The following is a 25,574-nucleotide window of genomic DNA, read 5'->3' on the forward strand; positions in this document are numbered from 1 at the left end:
AGTTATTTTACTATGATTTTTAGTTGTAACTTTATTGCATTTTTGCTGTTCCGTGTATTACTGGCACATTAACCTTTAGGTGTGTGCTAAAATGTTTCAGAAGGCCTGAAATCAAGCTCTTAGAGTAAGTCCCTGCCTGTTGGCACCGTAGCCAGGCCTGGGACTTTGCTCATAAACAGAGCGGAGCATCTTACCTGAAGCAGTCACCGACCAGTGCAATCCACATGCCATTAATATGACATTTAATAGATAGGAAGGTGTGTGCTCCTCATCTGCTTCCACTAGGGAAGGGCTGTAGCATAGACAAGCTGTCTCCTTCTTAAACAGTGAAAATAGTGTTAATTTAGTGCTTTTTAACATGTTATTCTTTCCTTTCCTCTGGAAGATTAAAAACTTGATTAAAACAACTTGTGGCTGAGGTATGTTCCTGAGTGTGGGGTGTGTGCAACGCCTGCCCTGCAGAGGAGAGAGTCCTGGGCTAGGTACACAGAGAGTTGGCAGGTAATGCAGTCATCACCCTGTTATTGCCTTTTCTAAAAATACAGTGTAGGGGTGAGTGTCCTGAAAGGAAAGGACAGTCAGCGGGAAAGCCAGGTTTCCCTGGAACAGTCCTCAGATTCTTGGCGCGGTTTCAGGTTTGTCTCCAATATGTAAAGGCTAAGGTGAGTAATTAAGGGCAGTATTTGGGTGAGCCGTGTATTTTCTATTTTCTACAGAGCTGATGGTTTGTGGAAAAATGTTAATCAAATGCATGGGCACCCAGAAATTGACTTACGGAGAGAATCTGCAGTGTCAGTGCTCGAGACCAACAAAATTAACTGGGAAAAGCACTGAACCGTAGCCTCAGAAAACTTCTGGGTAAATGCCCTGCGCGTTTTGCGTTTGGGGCACCCTCATAAATGAAGGCTGTGGTTCAAGGGTTTGACTGAAGATCACGCTGGTGCTGCCGCGTGCTCTGCCCTCGTTAGCATGTTCCCAGCCATCCTGTCTGTCGGTGCTAATGAGCATACAGCTATGGGGTGAGGCAGGTCAGTTCCCTCATCTCACTGCAATGTCACTCTTCCAAAAAAAAAAAGAAAAGTAAAATAACCAACTCTGACCAGTTCAGCAAGCTAAATGAGACCTGAGAAATGGCAGCACGATAGGTACTTCAAGACAGAAAGATCTTTGATCTTCAGTTCGCTTAAGCTGCTTATGAAATCACAGCTTCAAGTACGTTTGTCTCAAAGAACACAGAACTCATGCAGAGCTTTGAAGAAGAGAGTTAACTTTTTTAAAAATTAGTTTTCCCTTCTGTAACTAATGTTCTATATAGCACTGAATTAGCCTCTCCTACTTAATGTTTCAGATGTTTAAAAAATACGAGATCTTATGAAGAAGTAGAAAAACCAGCTAATTAACCATTCTGTGGTTCTTCACATGAAGTGTGATACGTCTGTGTACCGTATCCCTGACCTCCTTTTCTGTCTATTTAAAAATTGCTTTTTTACATTTTCTTTAAAATCATGTCTATTTTAAATACATATTTATCTAAAAATTAATTTGAAGCTGTTACTTATGTTAAAGACAGTACTGAATAAATGAACTCAGTAAGTTTTTGCTGTCAATCTTTTTCTCTTAAAAAATAATGAGAATAATTAGCAAGTGAGAGTCACTAGCTAAGTCCTAACATAGCTGCATCTAACATATATGTTATTTTTTTCCTCTCAGAGTCCGGTTCCTTCAAAGCTGAGAAATGGGGGCTTATAAAGCAGCAGAAACCTCCATTTTTCTTCTATTAAAAAGAGAGAAAATGATCAGTGCGTTTAGGAAAATGATCTAGTTGTTCTTCAATCTTGATAAGTGTTGTAATCTGAAAATGCTTTGTTCACAAAGTACAGTTCTTTTATTTAATGAAGCAGCTAGTTTTAAAACAGTACTTGATTTGATGCACACTTTACTTTGTAACAGCCAGTTTAATAAAAAAAAAATCAGATGCATTCTAGTTCATCTAAGAAGTAGAAAAATTTATCATTAGTAAATTAAATATAAATTAAATATTTTAATCAAAACATGTAATCAGGGCAAATGCAGATACTCTGTATAGCCTATTTCTGAGCTTTCCCTGTTTACCATGAAATTCCAACAAGTCACGGGTTTTTTTCTCTTGCATAGAGATATTCACACAGGCAGAGGCTCAGCTTCTGTCTGGTGGTTGTGTTGGTTTACAGGCAGTCTCTGCTGTTTGGTGCAATGTCCTGATGCAGCTCTGTTTCAGACTGTTTTAATAATTCCTTCTATTCTTAAACATCCAGCCCTTTAGACTACAGGCCATGAAGGCTTTTCTGCCTTTGCAGCTTGCATGGCACCCAGAGCTTAGAAACTTCCCTAGGCCATACTGTAAAGAGCGGTACTTTAGCATACATTTTAAGCTTTTCATGAGAATTATTAACGCAAGTCCAAATAACAGCAATGCTACATTTCTGATGCAAACAGGATAGTATTCAGTGATGTATGCATAACCTTTAAATGTTTGCTGTTCTCCGACATATAACGGGGAGAGATTATGCTAACTGATTGCAGGATGCCATGGTTCTTATTTCCTGTTTTGGTACAAGTCCACTTTTCCCCTTTTTCTTTCCAGTTTGTTAACTGCTGTATAGCTGCCTCACTTAAATAGCTGCTGCTAAATAGACTGGTGAAACCAGATATTGAACCTTACTCAAGGGAGCAATGTATTTATACATTTCTCTCTTCAAACATCGTGTGACATCCTCAGATTTTAAATTTAGTCTTTCTCTGGCTGTTAACAATACTTAGGAATCATAACATGTACGGTACTTATGATAGGAACTTAATGATACCTTGTCTTCTTGGAAGTTCATTTCCAAAGCAAGCATCTGAAAATACTGCAGTCCTCAACGATCCTGAGCAGGGCTGGTATTATGTTCAAGATTTTTTTGGGATCATTGCGTGCCACTAGTTCCAACATCCTAAGAGGTCTTCAACTTCGCTATAAATAGTTTGAGTTTGAAGTAACCCTTAAAGATCATGTAGTTCCAACCCCTCTCCCATGGGCAAGGACACCTCCCGCTAGACCAGATTGCTCCAAGCCCCATCCAGCCTTGAACACTTCCAGGAATGAGGCATCCACAGCTTCTCTGGGCAGCCTGTGCCAACGTCTCACCACCCTCACAGAAAACAATTTCTTCTTAATATCTAATCTAAGTCTATCTTATTTCGGTTTGAAACCATTTACTCCTTGTCCTGTTGCTGCACTCACTTATCAAGAGTCCCTCTCCTTCCTTCCTGTAGTCCCCCTTTGAGCACCGGCAAGGCTGCTGTAAGGTCTCCCCAGAGCCTTCTCTTCTCCAGGCTGAACAAACCCAACTCTCTCAGCCTGTCCTTGTAGGAGAGGTGCTCCAGCCCTCTGATCGTTTTTGTGGCCCTCCGGAACCAAAGCTGGACACAGCACTCCAGGTGGGTTCTCAGGAGAGCCGAGGGGCGGAATCACCTCCCTTGACCTGCTGGCCATGCACCTCTTGATGCAACCCAGGGTGTGATTGACTTTCTGGACTGCGAGCACACATTTCCACATCATATCTGGGTTTTCATTCACCAGTACCCCCAAGTCCTTCTCTGCAGGACTGTTCTTAACCCATTCATTGCCCAGCCTGTGTTTGTGCCTGGTATTCCCCCAACGCAAGTGCAGGCCCTTGTGCTTGGCCTTGTTGAACTCAAACCTGTCCAGGTCCCTCTGGGTGGCATCCCTTCCCTCCAGCGTGTTGACTGCACCACACAGCTTGGTGTCACCAGCAGGCTTGCTGAGGGTGCGCTCAATCCCACTGTCCATGTTGCTGACCAAGGTGTTCAATAATGCTGGTTTCCTAGATCCCACCATCTCTGTTACTGTGTGTGGGAGGGCTCTTTCCTTCCATAAAACTGTCAGCTTAGTAGGAGTACCCCCCTCAGTTACAGTCAGGGCTCCTTGGAAAGGTTTGATGATGCTATCACTAGAAAAAGGCTCAAGACTTATGTGTGGAACAAAAACCTTTAACAAAGGTAGGCATCTTTGATCTTCTAACTAAGCAAACCTTCACGCAAGCACCTCTGCTGGTCTGATTGGTGTAACCCAAATGTCTGTCATAAATTCTTCTCTTACAGCTACACTTCTTTGCCCTAGTATAAAACTTGAGAGTAAATTCTGCTGGTTTTAATATAATGAGATTTTTGTACTTAGCATCTTTCTTAATAATGAATGACTTTTTTCATACTTCCTATTGCTGTCCCCTACATCCCACTTTCAAAAGGAGTCTGCCAGGCACTAAGTCCTGAGCTCTGAAGAAGTTTGACTTTGAAATGGCTTGCCTCTTAAATCTCAACCAGGAGTTGTCATTTTCCCTGCACAAAGCCACCAAGCTTTGATGAGTCATAAATCTGTGTGGCTTTGATAGCTCAGTGCTGTCAATGAAGGAGAATAGGTTTATAAGTGCACAGAGGCCAAGTTCAGACGTTTTCTGCACATGTGATCAAATATCCCCCCCCCCCCCCCCGCTCTTGCTGTTTGGTGTCCTGCAGAGTGCTACAGAATATTTCTTAGTCACTCGTTATTCTCTAAAGTGATGACCTTGGGTGAAAGCACAAGTTTTCTCTGGGTGGTAGCATGACAGCCCATATATAGCTGTAGGGCAGCTGTATCTACAGTTAGCATACACACAGAGATGCTTTGAAGCGTTGAGGTCTTCTCAGTTGCAAAAATCAGCACTCAAAGCATGACTTCTGCAATCTTTATGTTGAATATTGTTTCTGCCAACAGCCATATCCTTCTGTTTTCTTTTAGTGAGCCATTCACTCTGGTTGCACTGGAGCTGAATGCTGAAGCCTGCAATTTGCATTCCTCCCAACTAGCTGTGTAGGCTGTCAGTTTATCATCCTGCTTTCAATGCCTTAAAAGGTTTAGAGAAGTAAAACAGGCAGAGTGACCTGGTCTAGCCAAAGGTCTCCTTATCACATTACCCACAATGCTTGTTTTCATCGTATGAATTAGCAGAAGGTTAGTTTTGGGGGATAAAGGTAGCAAGGGAACTCTTGTTCTGAAAACCCATCAACTCCTCATTCGGAGTGAAAAAGTATTAACCAGATGTCAGAGATGTGATCTGAAGACATAAAAGGAAAGGAGGGAGAAGAAAATCCTAAAATTGCTAACCTAGGCCAGTGCTCAATCTTGAGCACATCATTGTAGTTTATGACTTGAAGTGATGCCATAATTTCTGCGTCTTCTTGTAATGTTCATATCCTGCACCGGTGACATTTCAGGTCTCTAGGAAGGTGCTGCCTGTGTACATGAAGTACCTCGAGTACTGTGTCCAGTTTTGGACCCGGTACAGAGGGAGGCTACCAAGCTAGTAAAGGATTTGGATCTTTTGTTGTATGAGGTACAGCTGAGGTATCTGGGGCTGTTTAGCCTGGAGAAGACGAGAGTGAGGGGGAGACCTTCTCACTCTCTACAACTACCTGACAGGAGGTTATAGCAGGGTGGGGGTTGGTCTGTTCTCCCTAGTGGAGGATGACAGCACAAGGGGAAATGGCCTTAAGTTGCACCAGGGGAGTTTCAAGTTGGATATTGGGAAGAAGTTCATTACAGAGAGGGTTATCAGACATTGGAACAGGCTGCCCAGAGAGGTGATTGAGTCACCATCCCTGGAGGTGTTTAAGAGATGAGTAGATGTGCTGAGGGACACAGTTTAGTGGTGTTGAAAGGACTAGGACAAAGGTTGGACTCGATGATCTTGAAGGTCTCTTCCAGCTGGAAATACTCTATGATTCTATGAATTAATTTTCTTGGTGACCAAAATCATATGACCTAAACATACAATTAAGAGATGAATACCTAACATACGCTTAATACACAGCAGCAGTCTGAGCATTAGTAAGTTTTTTTTTCCAGAACACATCACAGTGCTCTAAACTGTGATGTTAGTTCATGTTCTCTAGTTCTGCTCTGTCAGAAAAGCAGTAAAATCTCCTGTGTCAAAGTACTGGGAGGGTAGCTGGTGGTGGGGCAACCAGTAACTTCAGTGCGATGAGCATCATGTTCTCTGTTGTTACCTGCTTACTGCAGCCCCTTGCAAATTAATTTCCGTGTGTCTCCGTGTAAATTTTGTGTTCCTACCTCCCTAGAGCTTGACTGCAATTTGCACATCAATGTGTATTTGCCTGATGAGAAGATAATGTAAATTGAAGAGACACTTCTGTTTAGGCTGCCAGTTTACCTAGGTTGCAGTACAATTCTTGGGGCTCATGTTTCAGCTTACAGTTCTCAGTAAAAGAGCAGAGTGAAGTTACAATTGGGATTTATAGGTATTTGAGTTAAGGTCTTTGTGCCTACAGCTGCTGTCTAACCATGCTCCTGCACTCAAGTTTTCAGCATCCCGTTAGCTTCCCAAAACATGTGTCTTCACTATCTAGTGCTGCTATTGAGGCCAGAATCTCTTACAGATAAATAATTTCACTGATAGTGAGTTGATCTGTTTTTACTGTGACTGAGTTATTGCTATCTTGAAATACCTTCCCAGGCTTTAGGTCAAAAAAGGAAGATGAAAACTTGACAACAAAATCCCATATGCTGAGTCAGTCTTGAGTGCAGGTGTCTGCATGCTGGTTTGGGGTCTACAACCCTGTATAGGACTGAGAGAGGATTACATTTCAAGGACTGGCACTTGTAAAAGTCTCCTTTGAGCCCAGGTTTGGTGCTGTTTTGGTTTTTTAAAACGCACAGCCTCAACAAGCTACCCTGAGGCACCACTGGTGAGCTCTGGTCTTTCCATCAATGAGCCTGATAGCCGTGTCCAATGTGTGGGAAAACTGGGTAGTCTGAGGCAGGAGCTGAGCAGTGGAGGCTCAACTTGCAGACATGAGTCTACTCACTGCAAGTCTACTTTGTCCTGCCTTTGGTATTGGTCTTAGTATAATTTCAGTCATACATGCAGAGCTTTTCTAAAATCCCCTTCAGAAAGCGTATGTTTGACTGTTTCTATTAAGTGGTATGAAAATGTATTTTTTGATGAGAAAGGAAGGACATTTTGAATAATTGCTTCTAGGTTCCTTCTGTCTTCTGACATCGTTCTAGTTCTGCAAATCAATAAGTTACTTATTTGTGTGCACTGCATTCAGTGAGAGCAATTGTTCATTTATAAAGTGTGTTATCTGAGGAGATTGCTGTCTAGGTGTGAAATGAGTACAGTCCCTAAGACTACGAGGTTTCAGATGTCACGGACAGCAAGTTATGGGTAACTGACTCCCTGACTATTGAAATACCCTCCTATATTTCCAGAGGAGGTGGCAAGTGTTGGGCATGCATTTCTGGACAGACTAGCATATATTACATAAAATTCTTGCTCTCTCCTACTCAAAGGACAGCAATGTAGTCCAAATAAATCTAAAATTTTTTGTGATACCTAAAAAAGTGTAACTTGGAACAAGTTGAAATTCACTCATTTGGACCCAGGACATACAATAGCTGGAAACAGTTTCCTTTGTGTCCTAGATGAAAAGGGATTTGTGTGTTCACCCCCGCAGAGACCTCCACTTCTCTTGCCTGAGGGCTGGTTAACATCTGTGTTGCTTCACGGCAGAGTCCTGAGAGCTTGGCATGATGTTCAGACACAGAAGTATCGTCTTTGTTTAATTTAATAACAGAATCCTACCTTTGTTAAGTGTTATAACTGCTTTTTTAATAGAGATAAAAGGAGGAGAGGAATATATGAAGATGACTGTCGGAGCTGCAATGCTTGGCAGTTGCTAAGCTCTGGGACAAGAGAGGAAAATATAAAAGTCACGCTCCTTGTTTTGTTCGTTAGGTCATGAGAGAGTGGGAAGAGGCAGAACGCCAAGCAAAGAACTTGCCGAAGGCCGACAAGAAAGCTGTCATCCAGGTAAAGGAAAACACAAACACAGCCTTACCAGCTGGGCCTGCAGTGAAAATACAAGGGGTGCTGGGTTTAATATAATTTTAAACCCTACTTCTGTGGGGATTTAATGTTGTTCTCCACTCTTGCTATTTCTATTTCCAGCTGTTAGTGGCTGCTGGGTGTCTCTGTACACTGCGGCCAGTCCCTGAAACACCAGTGCAGGACATTGCTAGTGACTGCATGAAGGGGTAGAATTTTGTTTGAATTTAGATTTGCCTTCAATGAGAACAGAAAATTTGCTTCCCATGGGCTCTGCTCTCCCACAGCTCAAAATTTAGGCTGTGATGAACTAACATAAGTTGCAGGACCTAAGCTCAAAGCAGAGATGGAAAATGTGGTTTAAGGAAGGATTCGCTAACAGTTTTATCTGAAAGAAACCCTCAGACAAAAATGATTTTATCTAAAATTATACTGTAATTTAAAAATTCTGACAAGCCAGACATTCCTTGAATCCCAGTGTGGCAGTGTTGGGTATTACTCAGTACTGCCAGAATGATTTCATTGGAAAAATATAAAAAAGTAATGTTCAGAACCAGATTGCTTCACACATTAGACTCCACAGTTTTACTCTCTGTGTGTTTTATGCGGCCAATCTTTTCCTCTCTTGGAATAAGTCTGGATTCAATTTTTCTTCCTGGTAGCCAGTTTATAAGAAATTAGAGTGAATCTGTTCAGGTTGGAATTTTTTTCCCCCTGTTTATATTTGCTCATGAGGTCTTGTTGATGACTCATGATTACAGGGAGCAAACACTTGCCAAATTCCACCCTCTTCTAGGCACAGTTCTTCTGCACTGAACCACTGCCTCAGGGAACAAATGAAGGATTTGCTGGTGGTTGTACTGAACAGCACAGGAATATTTTACTAGATTAATAAAATATGGCCAGGTGTTCAGGAATACAGGACATCAGCAGTTCTCACTGAAGTCAGTAAAAATTGTGTTCCACGCGAAGTTCCTGGAAGCCAAGCCAGACTGACATGGGGAAGGATTCTGGTAACTGTCAGATGAAGGTGTTCGTGTCTGCTGATACCTTCACTGTTCCTGTTGTGATGGATGTTTTTTTCAGCATTTCCAGGAGAAAGTGGAATCACTGGAACAAGAAGCAGCGAATGAAAGACAACAACTGGTAGAGACTCACATGGCACGGGTGGAAGCCATGCTGAACGACCGTCGCCGCATTGCTCTGGAGAACTACATCACAGCCCTGCAGACTGTCCCACCCAGGGTAAGTGCAATACCACAAGCTCAGTCAACTGTATCAAAATCACTGTGGTCGTCCTGGGGAAAAAAGAAGGTGTGTCCAGGTACAGTCCAGCTGTGAAACAGTGGGTGTGTGTTCCCCATGCAAGAGCTACTACAGCAGTCAGCTAGTTTCAGAGTTAAAAATTTAATTCGTGTGTGTAAGTGTAGGCACACACACACACGTGTGCATACCTACAGATAGATACATAGATAAAGATACTTAAGATAATAATGTGGAACTGATTTGGTTGTCAGAAGCTCTGGCCTTTCACGGATCATGCAGAAGGATGGTGAAGCATTCCTCCAAGTTATACACAGTAGGATACGTCATCATGTCAAAATGGAGCTGAGGGATGAATGTGGTTGTGATCTTCTGTTTTGTTTGTTGAACTGTTGAAATGTTTGGTGAAGCATCTTGTGAGGATTGTTGGGTGGCGTGAAGATGGCATGCTAGTAATTCAGAGTTGGCTATATCAGATGTGATGGCTGTTGATGGGTGCAAACACATAAGTTCAGAATGTGGATTGAATTGAATTTTTAATTACTCCAGATCTGTGATGGTTGTATTCAATACCAGAATAACTGGTCTGTGACCACCAGAAGAAGAGAATCTGCACAAACACTGTGGGAATATATACCTCTCACCTCTTGGATACTTCTTAGATGGAAAAAACATTATGTTGCTTAAAAGACTTTGGGGTCAGCAATTAAGGTATAGCCATTAGATCCTGAATTTAACCTCAGAGGGAATTACATCAGTATGGCTAACCTGGTAAAGTTACATGTGTTAAGTGAATTTTCTTTTGCAGAGAAACCTGCCTATTCAGTGAGCATGGAAAAGTGGTTTTTGTCTTAATTCTTTATCGGTTTTTTTTCTCCTGCCCATGGTGCAAAGCTCTGTTTTTAGGTTTTTTTAACTGCGTGCCAAGTAATAGAAAAATCTTTTGTTTGTGTAGGAAGCGTCATGGGGAGACTTCAGAGTAACTGTATGAAGAGTCCATCTGTATTTTGAAACATAGTAATTTGTGAAAATTACACTAGTCTGTAATAAATTGAGAGAGGATGGTGCTTGGTCTGATTGTGTGTTGCATATTGTAACCTCTGACTGTTGTGAGAATGGTGAAGGGCTTGGGCTTCAGTGTCCCATTAGTGGACCGATGAGCGAGTTACAGGCTGGGATGCAGCTTCCTTTAGGAAAATGGTGTCACAGGCTCAGAACTGAGACTGAGATGAGGTGAGTGAATAGACTTGGCTGCACGTCCTGTTTGCTTCCCTTGCAGCATGGTTTTGGGTAGTTCACCTAAGGTACTATTTCACATTTGACTTTAGCCGGTCAACTGTTGCTGTGAAGTTGAGCCGCATGCAAATGTAATCCTGTCTGAAAAATATTCCAGAAAAAAATTATTTGATTTCAAGTGGTATGTGGATCAGGCTGACAGCTTGATTCTGCAGGTATCTGAGGTTTTGGAAAGTAGCAGAACACTAAGAGGCGAAAATGTTCACACTGATTTTGGGACCAGAAAAACCTGCATTTTGTGCTTGGATTGCTTGTAGTCAGCTCCCAGGACATTTAAATTAATAATGCTTTTACTGTGTCAGTAGGAGAGCATCAGACCTAAAAGACTGTGTCAAAGAACACTGTTACATTATTCCAGTATAAGTAAGTAGGTACTGTTAAAAAACAGAGGTGTATCCTGTATTGTGTCCCTACAAAAGTTAATCATTCTGAAACGAGCAGGCAGCAGGCATGGAGGTGACATCAGAGGAAGATGCTGTAAAAGGGGCACTCATCTCAAAAACTAGTGCAAGTGAACAGTTTAAAGAATAATGTCTTCAAACAGTTCCTTTCCCAGCCTTGTTGATGGTACCATCCTTGTCTCAGCATTTTTTGGTTGTGTGCACTTTAGTTACTGACAGTTCAGGCATGTGCCTCTGAGCTGCTGGTTGTATGTGTTGCCAAAGCGCATGAAAAAACTGCCCTCGAAGTCAGCAGGAGGATGTGGGTGGTTTTATTTGTAGAGGGTGAAACCTGAGGAGTGATTGATAATAGCTGAATGCTTAATGAATGAATCCAGTCTGCTAAAAACACTGTGAATCAAAACTTTGTCTGCCTAGTGAAAGACAAAATGGGATTAATGGAAAAGTCAACTCTGATACTCTAGCTCCATTCCTCTCTGGTAGTTCCCTAGTAAACTAAAAGTACATTTGATGCAATTTTGTTGTCTTGGGAGAGTCATAACCTCAATGGTAACTTAAATAATCTTATAAAGGGGAGGTTTTTCTGGATTTCTCAAAAAATACTTTTAAGAACCTCCGTCCACAGCTTGCTTCAAAATACATGATTTGCTGTTAGTATGGTTACCACAAAAGTAGATTCCGAATATTGGAAGTGGTGCAGCCTCTCTCTCTGAAGTTAGAAGGGCAGAATTTGGGTTTACACTGAAAAATAAGTTAGGCTCTTTTATTGAAGCGCATGTCTTCCGCACAGAGCTGAGAGGGTTACCTTAAGTTGGGTGCATGTAGAGATGTGTGTGCAAAGAGTACTTTCTATGTGCTTTTTAATCATGTGGCAGTATTGCCTTGTACTTGAGTTGAAACATTTCCCAAGATGGTTTAGACTTCTGGCAGACCACTTAAACCAGCAGGATTTCATTTTACTCTTGGAGGTCTAGAAAGCCATGACCAGTGTTTGCCTGCGGTTCTCATAGTACAGTGAGTCTGGCACTCCTGGTGTCATCAGAATGCTTGTGGATGTGATGCAGGGTTCTTCTTGAGTAACAGAATCCCGATCCACTGGGAATTCCTGTTTCCTGTATGTGTTCAGACTATGTGGTGCTTGTGTTCAAGGGGTAGGCTCTTCAGTGAATCTGAAGAGAAACTTCCTCTAGTTCGGAAAGTCCCTGAGCTGTGGACAGGGCGAAGCTGGAAGGCTGCAAGAAGTATCATCATTTACTTGCTCCTTTGGAGGAGGCTTTCCTTGTAGAATAACAAGATCTGGGACTAGGGGAACCTTTGGTCTGGGCCAGCAGGTTCGTCATGATGTTCTTGTGCATGTCTAGAAAGTGAGCTGTTTTCAGTGCCATTCTAGCTAAAACTACAGAAGTCTGGGAATCCTTTATGAATAGCTTCAGTACCAGAGCAAAAACTTCAACTGGAGGATTTTTTCAGATGTTGTACAGATGATTCCCCAATGGCAATTCATTGGTGTGCTCCAGGGTACCAGCCTGGGCAGCAAGGGAGGCAAGATGTGTACAGAGATGAAATTGCATAGCTGCAGGGTCTACTAGAAAATAAATTTGAGCAAAACCAAGTATTTGTTCTCTTCTCAGCAGCACTGTCACGCAGGCTGCCCAGAAACTTAAAATTTGATCCTCATCCCTGATTCCTGTTGCAGCTTAACTGTGCTGCTCTACTTTGTTGCCTTTGAAAATGGGGTGCAGCTGTGAAGTATCCACTGTCAAAATATTGTATTGTTTCATCCTGCTTGATGGCCTTACTACAAAAAAGGGAGGATTAGTGGCAGCTGGAACCAATATGCTTCCAGTTTCTGAAACAGTTGGACATTTTCCCCTTCATTTTGCAAGTTAAATACAGGAATTCAGCTCCATCATTCTCTGTGAACAGATTGATTCCCTAATTTGCCTACATTCCCTCTTTCACGTGCATGTCAAATTTTGCTGGATTTATGTCTCCCTGTTTAATCTTTGTTGGTAAGAGAGGCACGTTCTCTGTGGGAAGCCAGTGGCGGGGGGCAAAAAGAAGCAGCAAATAAATTCAGCTCCTAGTGGTAAAATAGAGGGTTTTGGAAAAAGGAAACAGGAAAACTTTGAAAGATAATTAATTAACCTCCTTACTTTGCACATGGATTAAAGTGAGCATATAATCCCCAAAATCAGTTTGAAATGCTTCTCTTCTGTTTTGGCACTGTTCTACTGAAATGTAGATTATTGCTAAACAGAGCACGATCAGTAAGGTGGACTCTAGCATGTACATTAATTAATCCACTTGATTTTCTTTTCCATGTTTTTTTTTTCTTGTTGCCTTCAGAATTTGCTCTGGTACCTTTTGTGCAATGAGACCAGTGTCTCTTCATATGGCAGAGCACAGTGAGGGCTGAAACTGGTTGAGTTTGGCTGCTTGAATGTAGAAGAGGGATCTGCAGAGGGGCCCTTGCTCAGTGCCTCTGAGTTCAGGAAACTCGAAGCCTTTCCTGAGTCCAGCAAGGTTGCTGTGGAAATATTCAGCTGGCAGCAGGCCGATGCGTTGCTGCTAATCTAGTGATAAAAATCCTCCCGTGCGGTAGGAAAGAGCAGTCCAGCTCTGATACTCCACCCTTCAGCTCTGCTCCTCCAAACCCATACATTTATAGTCGTGGAATTTCTCATGTACACTTAATTTTATAGGATTTTGTGAAATGGCATGCATTTCAGCTCTGATTTTAAACCAAGTCAGTCTTCAAGAAACATGCTCACTTAACTCTGTTTTCCAGCAGCTTCTGAGGCTTTTATGTGAATAAAACCAGACTGTCTTGTTTTTCCCCAAGTCTGTGGGCTTGAACATATGGCATAGTCATACACCTAGGCTGGCTGGTAGGTTTTTTTTGTACAACTGAAGTAAGACAGAAGAGGCAATTCCAAATAGGTATTAAGTTCTATAAAACCCTGGCAGGTTCATTATATCTAAAATGCTGAGTTTTAAAGAGTGAGCAGAAACAAAATTTGTCTTAATTTTTCAAAGTTGAATAAGTTCAAATCATGAAAAGAAAATATGAGATAGAATCAAATACTGTTTTCATTTTATTCTGCCCAAGGAAAAGTCCTTGGGGGAGGGTAGGCAAAGGTTTTATAGCCAGGTATGTTTGATGTGTGGGGTAAGATGTTTTCTCATAAATTAGCAGAAATTATGAGAAGGCATCTTTGACTCCACATGAGAGGTAGCTGGATGGGGGTTTGGTTGTGTTTCACCCGTGAGTAAAAGCCTTGCATTCATCCTAGACAGGCTTTTTTGAATATCCCTCAAATGAACTGCTACATCTGCGTCAAACTCCCAAGTTAATAACGTAGCAGGTAAAATATATACCTGAAAATGTTATACAAGATATTCCTAATAAGGGAATGAAAAGAAGCAATTGTTACAAATTTTAAGAGCAGAAATCATAAAGGTCTGGTGATTGATTTTCCTCTAAAGGCAAGATTAAATAGCACAATATAGTATTGTGAAACTTTCTTCTCTGATTTAGGGAGAATTTTGATCAAATTGACAAGTCATCTTAGAGTTTCCCATGGAAGTTCCAGAGCACAGAGTCAGGAAGTTGTATTTTAAATGCACAGAAATGCTTTAGTGTGATTTTTGTATTGTTTCTCTGTTAAAAAAAAAAATAAATCAACCGAAACACAAGCTGGCAAAATAAGCACAGGTACCTGAAAATAGTGGAATTATTTCATGAGGCTTAGGTAGCCCCCAGTGGCTGTTATTCTGTGAGATGTTTTTTATTAAGATTGCCACAGACGTGAATACACTGTTTTCCCTGGAAAAAGACTCAGCAGAACTTCAAGTACTAAATTCAGGGATTTTTTTTAATGAAGTTTGGTGGTTGGTATATTATTTATGAAGAGCAAAAGGTGCCAAGCTGACCCTGAGATGTGTCAGCTGTTTGTTCTTCTGCTATAGACAGTGTCAGAGCTGAGACCTCAGGAACTTAATTTAGTGGATAATAGCACCACTTTCATTTGTAATTTACTCTGAAGGTTCCTGCCTAGGGTTGAAGTAATAGATGGCCATGGATAAAATAGCTTCAGACACGGGGTCTGACTGCATCTCCTCAGCATATGGAGCCTTCCATAACCTCCGTACTTGACCATTCATTGCAGCCTCTCTGCTCTACCATCACTAGAGTTCATATCATTGCTCGATGTCCTAGATTTGGAGGTGAATCCTGATGTAAGTAGCTCTGCAAAATGTGCCTGCATGGATGGGATTTTTTAAGCAGAACCAGTTCACTCAATAATGACATTTAAAAGAAAATGTGTATGAAATACAACAGAGTGCGACTTGGGGTGAGGTGCTTTTGCTGATGTGGAAATTTGTTAAAACTCTGCAAGCAGTAGATTCTAGGCATTGAGGAGAAAATGATCAATGGGGGGTTTGTTTGTTTGTTTTTTACTGTCCTAAGTTCCATTCGACTGTAGAATGTGGTCCACGTTTATGGAAGCCACCAGGTACGGGTATGCAAAACCCAAGGGAGAGCTGTCGTTTCCCGTCATCAGCTCTGGCAGCTTCACCTTCAGCCGCAGCCCTGAAGCCACGCAGCGGTAGCGTTGGAAAGTTGTTGAGAAGGGTGGAGGTCTTGCCTGGTCCAGTGTGACTGGGACTTCCAGCAAGGAAGCAGAGCTGGTTTAGTGTGCATCAGATGTTCAGGGGATTCCACCACCTTATTGGGGTTTTTTGCTTAGTGTGGAAATGGCCTGCTGTATTACAGTTGAGGCAGGGTGTGTTTCCTAAAGGTCTCAACAGAGAATTTTTTGGCCATAGCAAGCCTATATGCTTAGACTTCTAATCCATTTCAGCTTCTACTTCAGGGGCGCCTGGGTACACATGTTATCTTAGGTCTTGATGTTATGTTCAGGGAATCCTTCTGTTTCCACAGATGCCTGCGTCTGTCCTAGGAGCTTGTGTGTAGCGTGGTGTCTTGCTGACTGGGAAAGCCTTGGGCATCTGTATGAGGTGACTGAATGTTTCACAAGGACTTCTTAGCTTGCAGTAGCTTGTTGTTAGAGTGATGTTACAAGCTTTTAGGCAATGTGAGATCACTAGATCAATAGTTACCATGAGGGTTAAAACATGCATGTGACTAGTTTTAAAAACAAAACACTGAGATGACTCTCTAGGCTTACATACAGTGAGTTTCTACTGTGATTTTTTTTCTTTGCTTGAAAAAAAGGAAAGTCTCTACCTCAGTAAGGAAACACCTTACATTTAATATTCTTTCTACATTGTCGTAAACTTGATTTATGGTTTTCTGTTGCAGCTACAGAGAGATTTCTTGACCAGATGTGCTAGAGGCATGCGTATCCATTTCTCCTTTATAAGTTTGAGTCAGTTCTCAGTGTTGGAAGAAGCACTGAAACTGGGCTGACAGTTTACTCAAGTGGCTACTACTGTTGGTGGTATTTGGCAAGTATTTTCAAGACTGTTATCATATTGACAAGTCAGTGTGTGACTCTTAATGTAAAAGTTTCATTGACATATTGTAGTAACAACAAATACACTAAGGGAAAACAAAAACTCTGCCCTTTTGGTGTTAGACATGACACTTAAATTGGAATATCTCTTGAAGGAATAGAAATTAATCCTTTTCTCTCTAGTCTGCCCTAACGTGCTATCTTGATCTGTCTTGAGGGCAAGGAAAGATGAATTGTCAGGAAGGGTAAGAACATTATCTGTCTTCAAAATTTTCTTGTTAAACTTTCTGGTCTAGCCTTTGTTCCTAAAAAGCTTTACAGTTGGCATTTCAGTTTGTTTGGCCATTACCACAATAGTGTGAGGATTACTTACTTTCCAGCATTTGTCCACAGTTACTTGCAACTTCATCCCAGGGTGCTTGGCTTTGAGGGCTTGGAGTTATTTTCCCCCTGAATGAATTTTCAGTCATGAAGCCACTGAGTTTAATCCTCTAGCAGGGAGTGGCTTCACATCTCTCTATTTCTGTTCAACAAATCTTCTTCAAATAACCTTTGGTTTACTTTCCTCAGACATTTTTAAATCTGTTGCTTCTCTTAAGCTGAAGAGATTCTTAAATCTTTGAGCTCCGTAGCTTAGTATTCATCTCTTGTGTAAATGTTAAATTAGTTTAGGCTCTATATTTGTCCATGAATATAAGTCGCCTTAAAATTTCAGCTTCTCCCATGGTTCTTCTTGCTTTGGAAAGCTGTGCACAGAGCCTCTGATGCTTACTTTGTCACTTCCCACCCTCTTCCCTGTATCTCTGCCAGTGCCCAGACCAGCTGTTCACCACTCCTGCTCATTCTTTAACCTACTGCGCAGGAAAGTCACCTTTCCCTTTCTTCTCACCTGCCTCAGCTTCAGGCTTTTCACTGCTCATCAGCCTCAGGTAGGGTGCGCAAGCACAACAGCACAAGAGTTGGTGGCAGGGGACATTTCCATAATCCACCATAAGCACAAATGTTTTAGCTGAATGCTAGAGAAGACTAGCCTGTTTTAACACTGTATTATTGTACAGCGTAGAGGAGTACGTAGGAATATGCCCTTCTTAGTCTTCACTGCCCTGTCATCACTCTGTGTATATTTTCACGATCCCTTCAGCTACAGACTTTTCCTTTGTTTCTATTCAATTATACGGCTTAAGCCAGATACTTAATAGGTTTTACTAATTAAAATCACCTGTAATGTATACATAGACTAAGATTTTTACAAAATCTGGCATCCAGGCTGAGGATCTCCAGAAGAACCAAATAGGTGGCCCTTTTCTCTTATGGCTTTTCAGTCAATTGTGTATCCTGGATGTATGCTTTCTCTAACTCAGATCCCTCTCCTCTTTCTTTTCTCCCTGGTGGAATAGCAGTAGTGACATAACAGGAGCATTTTGAGGTTTTTGTGGCTTTTTTTTTTTTTAAGTTGTTAAGTCAAGTCTGATGATTATTCCTTGGCTTAGACAGTGTAGTATTTTCGCATAGTTTTCTGCACAGATGTTTGGACAGGTTACTTTCTGATTTGAATCTGAATGTGTACGTTCAATTTACTGTTGATAAAATGTACCAGTTTCAGTGGTGGATACAAGCTGGAACATAAGAGGCTCCACAAGAACATTAGGAAAAGCTTTTGCACTGTGAGGGCAACAGAGCCCTGGCACAGGCTGCCCAGGGAGGTTGTGGAGTCTCCTTCTCTGGAGACTTTCAAAACCCGCCTGATCGTGTTCCTGTGTGACCTACTGTAGGTGATCCTGCTCCGACAGGGGGTTGGACTAGATGATCTTTCAAGGTCCCTTCCAACCCCTGACATTCTGTGATTCTATGTGATTGTACCATCTTTTTTGTTGTGAAGTTTAACTGTAGTTAACAGATGTTGATACTGATTGAGTGTTCAGCATACTAGAGCATATATGGGGCGTCTCTGAAATGCTTCTGATGCAGTCCAGGTTTTGGGGAATCTTCTGGGAAGGATTTGCCTGGTGGGGGTTAAGGTTGCGAAACTGGGAGCTTGCATCAGGGGGGCTTCTTGAGTTGAGGGAGAGGAGAAGTGGATGGAGAGAATGGAAGCAAAGCCCAGAAGAAATTCATGTTGGGTGTGCATTAACTGACACTCTAAGGTGGCACTTGCTGTCCTGTTGGACTAGTAGTATAGCAGTTAGACAAGAAAATGCAACATCCAAACTTCCACTTTTGGTCAAGAAGGAAATCTCAACGCCCTCCCTAGGGACCTTATCTATTACCTACAACTACTGTTTAACCCTGCTGAATGAATTGAGTGAGTGGATTTTCCTTACAGTAGTGAGACCTGCCTTCAGCAGACAGCTGCAGGCACTGGCTGGCCAAGTGCTTTTGGTTTCAGATATATCTTCAGCACGTGGAACTTAAAACATGGTGTTGTTCTAAAGAGATTTTTTTTTCCTATTTCTTCTCTGCAGCCTCGTCACGTGTTCAACATGCTGAAGAAGTACGTGCGTGCTGAGCAGAAAGACAGACAGCATACTCTCAAACACTTCGAACATGTCCGCATGGTCGACCCAAAGAAAGCTGCCCAAATCAGATCTCAGGTAATCCCCGCTGAGGGTTAATGGGGTCATGTTTGTTCATAACCATTGTGAAGTTTCCATCAACCTTTTTTTTCTGAAAAATAACTGACTGCTGTCTCTGGACAGCTTTACATGCAGTAACAAATAATCTGCATTCCATTAGAACATTAAGGCAAAGCGATATAGGAATAGGGTGGCTACAATTTGTCTTAAGAGAAGAACTGAAAAACATGTTATCTGTCTATCCAGACATTGAGTCAGTTGTGGGCATTTCTTGCGGAGCCCTCCAGACCGTTAATACCCAGAGCCTTTATTAGTGCTTTGGTAAATAATACCTCTGGAAAAATGTCAGTAATAGATTTAGCAACCACACCGGGTTATGCTACCCTCAGCTGAAGTGGCAGAACCAGAAGTGGTGTAGCCGTCTGACTGCAATCAGCCTTTCTATAGTTATCGTAGAGCTACTAATAGCGTCTAAATATGATTACTGTGGTGCACTCCAGTTTGACAGGTTCTTTTAAAATAGACACTGTAGTTCATGGCATCTTAACTGTTGAATGTTACTGCAGTCCTCAACGTGTATGTTTTGGAACAGGTTTTATGTTGCCTTTGTAAATCACAGAGGGTGAGAAAGCACCAAAAAAAAAATATGCTGAAGGTGTAGCTAGCTTTCAAAACAGCAATTAAAATTGTAGACATAATGGATAAACTGTAAAAAAAAGCGTACCATAATCTGCAGAACCTGACACCATTCTCTCTGCAGGATGCAGTGGGAAGTACTGTTCTGGCCAGTTTTTGAACTGCTAAAAGCCACATCTAAACCATATACCTCCCTCAATGGAACAATTTATGTGTTAGACTTCTCAGACATCTATTCCAGACAGACTTGTGCATTGAGATCATGCTATCTTGAAATCTAGATATCTATCTAGAGTTAGAAATCCACACTTGAAACAGTCTTCTGCAGTGATGGTTTTTAGTTTCCAGAACACTGGATTATTATGATTATTATGAAAGCGTTTGCAGATGTTTTCACCAAGAAAAATGACGCTTCTTTCCAGAGAGAGATGTTTCTTTTTTGCAATATTAGGATAATGAAAATAAAAACACAATGAAACAGCTGAAGCATTTTGATGCAGCAGTCACTGTGCTCACTTTGTTTGCGTGTTATGTAAAAACTTATGGATATGGGCAAATGTAAATGTTGCTGAAGGGTAATGAGGCTGTAAATTTCTGTCATAGTAGCTGCTTGTATACATGCTCTACCCGCAAATGAAAAACCCTACTTCATGCATTCCTGTGGGATTTCAGGTAGTTTCTATGGAGAAGCATCTAGAACACTATTTTCATAGCAACTGGAGGGAAGAGGTGAATTTTGCAATAAGAATACATAGAATATACTGAAATCTTATATACCTAGCACAATTGAAAACTGTCATGGTCCTCTCCATAACTTCTAAAATTCGTGATAATATCAAATTAACAGTAGCATTCCCCTTGTTAAAATACTTTCATTTCCATAGGTTATGACACATCTACGTGTGATATACGAACGCATGAACCAGTCTCTCTCTTTCCTCTACAATGTACCTGCTGTGGCAGAGGAGATCCAGGATGAAGTCGGTATGCAAACTGTTAATGTAGTAAAAGGGAAATATTTCTGTGATGAGAAACAACCACCGAAAGCTAAAATACAGCATCTCACTTTTACTGATCTACTGTCCCGGCTGAAAAATGGGAGAGTAAACTTGCCAATGTTCTTAAACTATAAATTAACTTATAGTGAGTACTTGGAAGACAAATCCTCTATTATGCATGCACTGACATCATCATATTGTTGTAAATGTCTTCCCTGAAATATCTTACTTTACATTTGAGGCCTCCATGCTATAGGGATGCAGCTATTGACAATGAGCTTTAGCAAATCCTTCCTAGGTTTGGATAAATAATTTGTGTAGTAGGTATTTATGTTATCTGATGTAGACATTTTGGAAATCTTTCAGCTAAAAAAATTAGTTGCAGACCTAAGCATCTGAGACAAGTGTAAGTATAAACTGGAAGTTGGTAAGTGGTGCCTGGCAGTGTCTTACTGGTCATTCATTTAGTTCTTGGTTACTTGGTCAAATGGATATCTTCTCCTATTTTTAGTAGTGCACAGGCTGGGCTGTGGACCAATCAAGCAGCAACAGCCCTACATTTGCATCTTCCTTGAGTGTGTCACAGCAGAGAATGGTCTCTTTCCTCCTGTTTGGGTTCCTGGCTGTGGCATTGCTGTGACGGAGAGGTCTTGGTCGCAGCGCTTGGAGCCTGCTGTGTGTTGCTCTTGCAGCAAGGCAATTTCACTTAGCCTGTCTTAATTTCAGATATAGCCACAGCTCTGGATGTCACGTTGCTAACGTGCTTCTTTAGGAAAAATAATACATGGTTGAATGCCCAGGCCAGGGGTGGGAATGGTTGTTATCTTTGGAACAGCTTTTTTCACAAGATGTAATACTCTGCCAAATGGCAGTTAATGGATTAATTTCACAAATAACCAGCCTCAGCTGACTGAATAAATTATTGATTTCTTTAAAACACAAGGAAGGGAGGTGTCCCGTTGAGGTAAGGATTAGGATGCATTTAAGACACAGTGAGGGTATGTACAGGAAATACTGGTAGATTCATTTGCCAGAAGCACAGGTTTGGAAGGGGATGTGGATGTGCTCCTACCTGTGAAGTAGCTTGAGAAGGGCTAGAGATGAGATCATGAAGCTGGAGAAGGGGTTGGGAGGACATAAAGATAGCTAGATTAGTAATTACCCTCCACCATGTCAATCAACAGCCTCAGTCTGTAGCTGTGGAAGGCCATTTGGGGAGGGGGGAGAAAAAACACACGTTATCAATCACTGTAAAGCATATTATTTCTGTAGCAAAGGAGATGCCAATACTGTTAGGTATTTGAGATGCTCAGTTTGTTCAATTTCTTGTAATCTTGGTGATATTAATGCTTGTGGATGAGGACGTTTTTCTAAATTTTCTTCTCCCTCCTCAGTACTGAAATGGAATGGGAATTCCAGAGGCCTTGAAGTCACATGGGAGCGTAGCAGTCTGTTAACTGCTAAGCAGTTCACAAAAATCTGACTCCTAATCTCAAATATAATACTAATTTTTAGGGGGAAAAAAGAGCCTAGATTTAGTAGGTTATTGTTTCCTAGTAAGATGAGAGAAGCTAAGATATCTCAAAGAGAAAGCCTCTTGAGTACTTTTTCACTACTTTGCGTGATGAGCTTTAGCTTTCCTAACCTGGTCCCTGGCCGCTCAGACCATTTCCTTGAATTCTTCCCAGTCTACCTGTCCTTTCTTCCACTTCCTGTAAATTCTCTTTTTATCTTTACGTGTGTCCAGGAGCTTCTTGTTCATCCACACAGGCCTCCTAACATTCTTGCCTGACTTCCTCTTTTTTGGAATGCATTGCTCCTGGGCACAGAGGAGGTGGTCCTTGAATATGGCCCAGCTTGCTTGGGCCTGTCTTCCCTTCAGGGCTTCATCCCATGGTACTCAGATGGTGAGCAGATGCCTGAAGAGGTCAAAATCTGCTCTCTTGAAGTCCAGGGTGGCAAGCTTGCTGCACACTTTCCTTGTTGCCATGAAGATCTTGAATTCTAGCATCTCATGGTCGCTGCAGCCAAGGCTTCCCTTAAGCTTCACATTATCCACCAGCCCCTCCTTGTTGATTAGGACAAGGTCCTTCTCGTTGGTTCCTCTACCACCTGGAGAAGGAAACTGTCATCAATTCATTCCAGGAATCTCCTGGATTGCTGGCACCCTGTTGTGCTGTCCTCCCAACAGATGCCCGGGTGATTGAAGTCCCACATGAGGACCAGGGCTTGTGAACATGAAGCTGCTCCTGTCTATAGAGACCCTCATCTGCCTGGTTTCAAATTTTTTTCTCAAATTATTGAATTTCTTAGTCTCTGTACTCTTCCTAAACCCATGAAAAATGAAGTTTGTTACAGCTTCAGAATCTATGGAGAAGTAAAATACTAATAAAATTGCACTTTGTAACATTCCCAAGAAATACTACAACTCACTGAAAATACAAATGTTTCATTAAATACCTTGTGTTAGAACGATTAACGAAGAAAGTCTGAGTCAGTGTAAGAGTTGAGAAATAACCTAGGTAAGAACATCTCACGCACGGAGTGTCTGAATGATAAATGGCATTAAGGAGTTCTTCTCTTAGGCTGGGATGCAAGTTAAGATGGCTGATGTTTCCGTTTAGGTTTTTTGTTCATTGAACTTTCTGTTTTTAGTTCCATGTTTTACTGCAGAGTTCTTCGTGAAGTTTTCACCTTGAGATATGAATGACCTTTGCTTTAGAAAACACAGCTCTGATAAAGGTAGTTTTTCCCTAAATTGAACAAGTAGTTCTGTGAGCGGCAAAATAAATGCTAGTTTCCTGTGGATTTATGCTGTGAGTTTAATTCCTCTTATACCTGATAAGGTTCTGGGGTTTACTAGATTTTATCATTGCTAGGAATATGCCTTATTTTGCACAGTTTCTCCTTTATTGGCTGTTGACAAATTTGAATCTCAAGTCTTGAGATTTACTTATTTTTTTTTAGAACCTAAACGAGAAGTACATTAAAGTTTCCCTTATGTCTTTCTGACAGTTCACTGCCATTTTCATCGGTGAGAAATGGGTGGCATTCTGTCACTGGAAGGTATATGTGCCTTGAAGATAAAGTGCACACTTGTAATTTCTGTTATTTTGGAAGTTTTTATGCTAGACAATGAATTTGAGTTATATGGAATAGAATCTTAGAGTTATTCCTGGGGCATAGCAGCTGCATAAAGAATGTTTTCTTTAAAAATCTGAAGATTTTTTAATTACTGCTTCATCATATGAATCACAATCCAGCAGTTGGACATTTGAAGTTCCTTTAAAACACAGGATATCTTTGAAGTTCTTGCCTCAAAAGGCAAATTTACAGCCATAGTTTTAGGGTGCAAAATCCAAAATAGGAAATTCAGCTTCTACACTAAAAGTAGCTTTTTTAAACTTGAGGGTATTTTCAGCACTCCAGCAGAGATGGTGGCAGGAATTTACAGAAAAATTTGAGAGTCACAGTCCTTATCTGCTGGTGTTCATCCCTACTTGGTGTCCATTGGCTTAAAGAGTTGCCTTGATCTGAGTATATAGATGCATAGGAAGACCCACAGTGCTTCGAATGGTAGGAAGCCCCACTTAGATGAAGCAAGGATTTTTTTTGCTAAGCGTATGATGTGCAAATGTCCCATTTAGGGTGACAGGCACATACCATAGCAGCAAATTCTGGATGCGTAAAGAAGAATACTGCTGGCTGTCTTTTGTTCACGTTGGGGCAGGGGAAAAAGGATCCATGTGTGAGCTGTGGAGAAGAAGGTCTGTCTGACCACGACTCTTATGGCAAAGCGTGGAAAGCATAAGCAGATCATTTGCATAGGAGACCGTTTGGCATTTTGGCTGCAACTGATTCATCAAGGGACAGTGAAGCAAATGTGCTACAAACCAGGTCACTCCTGGTGGCTGCTGTAGTTCTTGGTGTTAAATGGCGTTTCTTACAAGCAGGAGTACGCCCCGTGAATAGGAGAGTGGCACAAGAAATATGAGAAAAGAATTTGCATGCTGTAGGTGAGCAGATTATTTGGTTACTTTGCTATTTGTACTCACCTTTTCCCTCTGATAAATCTCACATACTATTTAATAATTACAAAAGCTTGGAGAGAGGAATGGTAGGCTTTGAGAGAAGTCAGCAGTTCCTTTGAGCACATCCTGCTTTAAATCCTTATTTGATTAGACTGCCTATCCATGTATGTAAAAGGCAATTTACATTGGGAGTGGCACAGCAGGCACAGCTTCTGAATCAGAAGCTACGTCAGAGCTTTGTGCATCAGTCAAATGGGCAGGCAGTGAGCTGAATTTTTAATGCTCTCTTTTCTGCTCTGTTTCCAAACTGACATCCTCAGCTCCTTGTTTTCTAGCCCACCACTGGTGAAATACTCGGCACTGCCTGGCATGGCAGTGTCATAACTAAGCTCTGAGACATTCAGTTATGAGCAATAAGTAAGAGAATATGATTTTATCCATCCCTTGACAAATAAAATCAAGCTATTATTATTGTATTATTCTGTTCCACTGTGCCTAGCCTGTTCTTCTGCAGCATGTTCTGGATGCCACGCTCACACTACAGTGAGCTGAGAGTGAATACAAACACACGCAGACCCCAGATCACTGCTGTCTTCAAATGCACACGGGGTGCTGTGGGTCATGTGCTATTTCAAGGATTTGTGTGCTTCAGCTTAGTGTGACAACGTTTAAACAAGAGAGATTTGCCTCCTGACATTTGTTTCACAACTTCCTGTGAAGATTTTTTTTTTTTTAAAGCATTTTTAGAAAAAGCCGTAAATGTAGGACAAGCTGCAGACTAAAGATGTCTGAAAACTTACTTTCTTTTAACTGTTAGGTCCCTATACCTGTCAGTCTGTGGAGGACAAAGTTAGCGCTGCCTCAGCTGGTTCTCATCTTTTGTTTATAAGACTAATTGTTGGTGTTGATTTCTCCTTTCTAGCTGCTAATTTTGACCTGTAGTCAATCCATAGCTGGGCTGCATT

At 41.4% G+C, this 25,574-nt stretch overlaps 1 protein-coding gene across 1 annotated transcript in view; it reads left to right on the forward strand.

The window, feature by feature from the left end:
* The window catches only part of APP (amyloid beta (A4) precursor protein), a gene marked incomplete at both ends in the record, with an annotated part of 82,993 nt that overhangs the window by 23,917 nt on the left and 33,502 nt on the right, over window positions 1-25,574 (forward strand). Inside the window, 4 exons of the mRNA XM_009866617.1 lie at window positions 7,839-7,913; window positions 9,015-9,173; window positions 18,834-18,962; window positions 20,465-20,564. Coding sequence (XP_009864919.1) covers window positions 7,839-7,913; window positions 9,015-9,173; window positions 18,834-18,962; window positions 20,465-20,564 — 463 coding nt within the window. The remainder of the gene's footprint in view (window positions 1-7,838; window positions 7,914-9,014; window positions 9,174-18,833; window positions 18,963-20,464; window positions 20,565-25,574) is intronic.

The sequence above is a fragment of the Apaloderma vittatum genome, unplaced genomic scaffold (assembly GCF_000703405.1).
Source record: "Apaloderma vittatum isolate BGI_N311 unplaced genomic scaffold, ASM70340v1 scaffold10083, whole genome shotgun sequence".
NCBI classification, from domain to species: Eukaryota; Metazoa; Chordata; class Aves; order Trogoniformes; family Trogonidae; genus Apaloderma; species Apaloderma vittatum.